This window comes from Panthera pardus, unplaced genomic scaffold (genome assembly GCF_024362965.1).
Source record: "Panthera pardus isolate Hobbes unplaced genomic scaffold, ASM2436296v1 HiC_scaffold_5, whole genome shotgun sequence".
In the NCBI taxonomy this organism is placed as follows: domain Eukaryota; kingdom Metazoa; phylum Chordata; class Mammalia; order Carnivora; family Felidae; genus Panthera; species Panthera pardus.
Window position 1 is genome coordinate 7,913,023 of NW_026526980.1, and position 6,000 is coordinate 7,919,022.

The 6,000-nt window shown below is 50.1% G+C and overlaps 1 protein-coding gene across 3 annotated transcripts in view; it reads left to right on the forward strand.

The window, feature by feature from the left end:
• The window catches only part of BFAR (bifunctional apoptosis regulator), a 34,429-nt gene extending 28,773 nt beyond the window's left edge, over window positions 1–5,656 (forward strand). For all 3 annotated transcript variants that reach the window (XM_019468641.2, XM_019468643.2, XM_019468647.2), the window contains 3 exons: window positions 59–232; window positions 2,177–2,379; window positions 4,326–5,656. In XM_019468641.2, coding sequence (XP_019324186.1) covers window positions 59–232; window positions 2,177–2,379; window positions 4,326–4,518 — 570 coding nt within the window. In that variant the 3' untranslated portion in view covers window positions 4,519–5,656. The remainder of the gene's footprint in view (window positions 1–58; window positions 233–2,176; window positions 2,380–4,325) is intronic.
• The last annotated feature ends 344 nt before the right edge of the window (window positions 5,657–6,000 follow it).

Sequence of the window (6,000 nt, forward strand, 5' to 3'; positions counted from 1 at the left end):
GTGGGGAGCTGGCTGCCGTGGTTGTGATGTGACCCCATGCTCGCCTTGTCCTCTGCAGGCGGTGAACCCAGGCAGGTCCCTGTTCCTGCTGTATGCCCTCAAGAGCTCCCCGAGGCTTGGTCTGCTATACCTCTACCTATTTGACTACACAGACACCTTCCTGCCCTTCATCCACACCATCTGCCCCCTGCAGGAAGACAATTCTGGGGAGGACATCATCACCAAGCTTCTGGTAGGTCTGCACAGTGCCTTGAATGGCACTCCTCAGTGCAGTATGGAATTGGAGACGGGGCTGTAGCTGTCACAGAAGAGCCAACGACGCCCAGCCTTCATTTGTTTTTTGCAAGGAGAACCCCTCCAAAAGAAAATCAAGCAGAACTTCCCCACTCCCAGAAGCCTGTTTTATTTCCTGCATTGCATAACAAGAAGGCTACCCTCTGGACTTGAAATATTTACGGGGGCGGGGGGGGGGGGGGGGGAGAAACCGGCATCGCTTTTGTTACAAAAGAAGATAGAATAGGTTCAGATTGCCTGAGGGTTAAATTTATGAACCTTCCAGCTTGGTGGTCTGTCTCGAAGAGGATCCCCGAAGGATGATCATTTGTCCCACTGCAAGGGAGGGTTAGCATCCATCCTGGGGGCCTCAGAAAAGTAAGCCACTGTCCAGTTCACTGATGGGAGTGGTCACCTCAGCTGACCATAGACCCCTGGCAGAGATAGGTACCCACGTTGGCTTTTGTGTCTTCAGAATTGTTGGTGGATCCCACTTACACAGGGCTGTCTCTGTGTCTGCTTGGTCATTGCAGGGTACTGTCCTTTGCATTGCTGCTCTTGGGGCAGTCTCTCTGATCTATTTAAATTAAAAGTCACACGGATGTAGGAATCATCGTGTATGATCCACACCCATAAATGTTAAAATAATTTCTAGGGGTGCCTGGGTGGCTCCCTCGGTTAAGCATCCGACTCTTCATTTCGGCTCAGGTCACCATCTTGGCGGTTCATGAGACCAAGCCCCGTGTCAGGCTCTGCACTGACCACATGGAGCCTGCTTGGAATTCTCTCTCTCCCCCTCTTTCTGCCCCTCCCCAGCTCACACGTGCACACACCACGTTTTCTCTCAAATAAATTAAAAAAAAACCTACGAATTTCTAAATCTCCAAAAACCCTTTTTAAAATACTAAAGTCAGGTATCCGCCTGACTTGAGCCTTGGATGTAGTTGAAAGCCTGCTAATTAGCCCTTAGGCACAGTGTTTGTCTAATTACCCAGTTTCCTGCTATTACCTGCCCTCTCTGGACTGGGAGAACAGAGACCCCGCCTCTTACCTTTCCGTTTTCACAAGCCTCAACAACCCCTGTGCTCATGAGGCTCACTTTCTTCTTGGGATACTTAGTATCTGCTCCATAGTGCACAGTCCTGCTACACTTCCGTAAGCCTTCTGGATGCCTCGATGAGCTATTTAAATGCTCTGGTTTATTATCTGCTAATAACTGTAGTGAGTTTTTTATTTTCCCCAAAATTACTTTCTCAAAGTGTATGTTTAATTTTCCCATGATCTGTTATCCTACCACAGCAAAGATGTTGAATTTAGGAAATCGTTTGAGCTACCCATGCAGTGATGAAGAAATTTTAAAACTGGTTAATTTCCATTCATTGCAACGTGATTATTTATTTTTTTTATTTTATTTTTTAATGTTTATTTACTTTTGAGAGAGAGAGAGACAGAGACAGAGGTGCGAGTGGGGGAGGGGCAGAGAGGGAGACACAGAATCAGAAGCAGGCTTCAGGCTCCGAGCTGTCAGCACAGAGCCCGACGCAGGATTCGAACTCAAGAACCATGAGATCGTGACCTGAGCTGAAGTCGGATGCTCCACTGACTGAGCTACCCTGGCGCCCCTGCACCCTCATTATTTATAACTCAGGCTTCAGAGTTTACTTGTACTTCTGAGCTTCCACAATTCCATAACCAGCATCTCTGTTCAGCTTCCTCAGTAACATTTATCCAGTATAAGATTCTTAAAAGGTGAGTTGGGTGGAAAATTTTGTGTTATGTTGTTGGCTATCTGTGTGTTTTAGTAAATGTAAAGTTCACCGTGATGACTACAGTATAATCCATAAGAGTCAATCCTAATGATTTTTTGTGTCCACCTTTTGCTTACTTTTATGTTATTCTAAAGGATCTAAGAGAGCCCACCTGGAAGCAATGGAGAGAATTCCTTGTCAAATACTCCTTCCTTCCATACCAGCTGATTGCTGAATTTGCTTGGGACTGGCTGGAGGTCCATTACTGGACATCACGTTTTCTCATCGTCAATGCCATGTTACTCTCGGTTCTGGAATTATTCTCCTTTTGGAGGATCTGGTCACGAAGTGAACTGAAGTAAGTGTGTGTTTACACTGGAGGTGGCAGGAGCAGCAGGCACTTCTGAGAAAGCGATCCCAGGTAGTAGAAGAGTCCTCTTGATTACGCAGACGTGAAAACACTCCTTGCTCTGGTTTGGAGACGTGGCTTAAGCAGCAGATGGGAAAATTTCCTCGTGTCTGGAGGTGGCGGGGGGGGGGGGGGGGGGGGGGGGGGGGGCGCGGGGGTTTGGACAAGTGTGTCTCCATTTATCTTCTCCCCGTGTAAGAACATACTATGTCATTCCCGGGGGTGGGGGTGTGCGTGAAGGGTTTGATGAAGGAATACGTAAGTGAGGAGAAGAGGGTGCTTTATGGAAAGGGGCAGTAGGGTAGAGCAGAAGGAGATCTGGTGAGGAATTCTGTAGGCATGAGTTCTAATCCTGCTGTGCCGTCAGCTGGGACACTAATAACTTCTCTAGATTAATGCATAAAATGAGAGAGTTGGGCCGGGACTCTTGGTTGCAAGTGCCTCTTGGTTGGCTTTCCTTCCTTTTTTTTTTTTTTTTAAGTTTATTTCTTTATTTTTGAGAAACAGAAAGAACAAGCAGGGGAGGGGCAGAGAGGGAGAGAGAATCCCAAGCAGGCTCCACACTGTCAGCCTGGACCCTGATGCGGGGCTTGAACTCACGAACTGTGAGGTCAGGACCTGAGCCGAAACCAAGAGTCAGACGCTTAACGGACTGAGCCACCCAGGTGCCCCTAAATTGGCTTTCTTAAAAAGAGAAATGCCCAGTCAAGGCTTCCCGCATGGCCGGACCCAGAGACCCAAATGCTGTCATCAGGACTCACCCTCTCCCTCTCTTTGCTGTGTTGTTGTTCAGCCTCAGCTGACTTCATGCGGGGCCCTTGGTCACTCCGGGCATACATCTGAGCAGCTCGGCAACCCTGGTGGAGAGAGGGCACTTCTTTCCCCATAGCACTGACAGTCGGGGGGGGGGGGGGGGTGCACATGCTCCTTTGCTCTGATTGGCCCAGCCTGGGTCACATGCCCACCCAGACCTACCCCATGATGCAGAGTCATGCCAGGCTCTCCTTATCCAGGCTCAGGACCTGTTCTCACCCCCCAACCAAGGGCTGGCTTCATCAGCCCCACCGAGACCACATGGCAAAGAATGAGGAAGGAGGCCCCCAGAAGGAAAACTCAGAAGGCATTTCCAGAAGAAAGGGGGTGGCTCCTAGACTGGTAGAAGTAACACAGCCCCACACCAGCATCGCACCGGCCTTAAACATCCCATGACTCAAAGAGTTCTTGGCCTCATCAGTCAGTAACAGCCTATAAACAGTTCCAAAAACCTGACAAGAATCTCCTATTGGTTCATTCATGCACAGTTAGTTGAGCCCCCCGCTCTGTCCCGGGCTCTCTGCTGGGCACTGCAGATGTTTTGGTAAAGAAGACAGTCTGGGGGCACCTAGGTGGCTCAGACAGTTAAGCGTCTGACTTCGGCTCGGGTCATGGTCTCACGGCTCATGGTTTTGAGCCCCGTGTCAGGCTCTGTGCGGACAGCTTCGGATCCTGTGTCTCCCTCTCTCTCTGCTCCTCCCCCACTTGTGCTCTTTCTCTCTCTCAAACATAAATAAACATTAAAACAAAAAACAAAAAGAGAAGACAGTCTGGACCCTGATGGCCTACAGCCTCGCAGAGAAACCGTGTCTGTCAGATACATACAAGTGCGACACAGCGATGAAGCAGGTGGGGCTGTGCTGGGGGGTCCTCACCTGGTGTGGGGCTGCCTCCTGGGGGTGGAAGATGGGTCGGTCAGGCAGAGGTGCGTCTCAGGCCCCCGGGGACAGGAAGCAAGGTCTGCACAGCACAGGCAGCCAGGCTGTGCACGAGGATAAAGGCCCGGCGTCCGAGCACTGGGGCATCGTCACAAGGGACCCCATCACGAGTCCACCTCTCAGAGGCTTCTCTTCTTTTTACAGGACTGTGCCTCAGAGGATGTGGAGCCATTTTTGGAAAGTATCGACGCAGGGGCTTTTTGTGGCCATGTTCTGGCCCCTCATTCCTCAGTTTGTCTGCAACTGTCTATTTTACTGGGCCCTGTACTTCAACCCAATTATTAATATCGATCTTGTGGTCAAGGAAGTCCGACGGCTGGAAACCCAGGTGTTGTGACTGGCAGTGCCCAGGCTCTGAAGGATTCTTCCAGCCTCCTCGACATGTGCACACCGATGCTCGAGTAGGGGGCGGGGGGAGTGGACTTCCTGTTTCTCCACCCCGCGAACAAGGTGCTGCTTTGTCAGAGGCTACAACCAGGTCCTCTGTCCCTCTGCCTGCGGCATCGTGGTAGCGGGGACTGACATCCCAGAGCTTGGCCGACACAGCAACAGCACCTCCCCCCCCAGCCGCCCTCCTCACAGGGACTTGGGAGGCCCCGTCCACTGGGGCTGTCAGGGACTCGGGGTCCCCAGAGGATGCAGTCTGGCGACTTCAGAAGGCTGCTGGGTCAGCAGTCCCACTTGCCCTGACCTCAGTGACGGACAGAGGCTCCCAGGGCGAGTTGGCAGCACAAGGCTGAGCCTGAGACCAGGCTTGCTGGGGCCAGGCCTGTCCTCTGAATCAAACTTAGGAAAACGGGAAAAGATTTTGTCATAGGCACAGACAATTGCGCATAAAAAAATACGGAGGAAAAGCCCAAATCCAATGGACGATTCTGTATTATTAAAGAGGTGGTAGGTTTTTCAGATGGAAGCCTCTAAAAGAGTTCGAGACGGAGTGGTGGTCAGACTGTCGTCAGTGTTCTCTGCATTTAATCACTGCAACTTTGGATCCCTAACTTCCAGGGGGGTGTCGAGGACGAAGTCAGGCAGTAATGGAGGGTCATTCTCATCAGGCCGCGCTGCCTCAGTGCCACTTAAAATTACTGTGTGGGGGTTTGTTTGGTTGGTTTTCAGGAATTTAATGTGTAAAATCCAGGAGAGCCCTTATGTTCAAGGAAACATTTTGTGCTTTGACCTCACACTGTATTCTCTTATTGTCCTGTTCTGATGTATAAAACAGCAAGACATAATTACACCAAGTGCTGTAGTTGTAAATATGAATGAGATGAGGCAGGACCCTTATTTCCTTCCGGGATGAAGACGGCAAGTGTGAATTTGAGCCATCTGAAGATTGGCCCCAGAGGTAAGTTTTGTGAGTCTGTGAACCACTCGTTACTCCTTTTATCTTTGAAGATTTCACTCAAACTTTGCATCTGAAAGTTTGAAGAAATCACTTGAAAGTAAAATAAAGACTTTTATATAGATAAAAGTTCTATGGGGGCGCCTGGGTGGCTCAAGTTGGTTGAGCATCCGACTCTCGATTTTGGCTCAGGTCGTGATCTCGTAGGTTGTGAATTCAAGCCCCGCATGGGGCTCTGCACTGATAGCAGGGAGCCCCCCAAATAAACATTAAAAAACATTTTAGGGGCGCCTGGGTGCCTCAGTCGGCTAAGCGTCCGACTTCAGCTCAGGTCATGATCCCACGGTTCGAGTTTGAGCCCCACGTGGGCTGACAGAGTGGAGCCTACTTGGGATTCCCTCTCACTCTCTCTCTGTCTCTTTCTCCCTCGCCCCCTCTCAAAATAAGTAAACTTAAAAAAAATCTTTTCAATTCTAT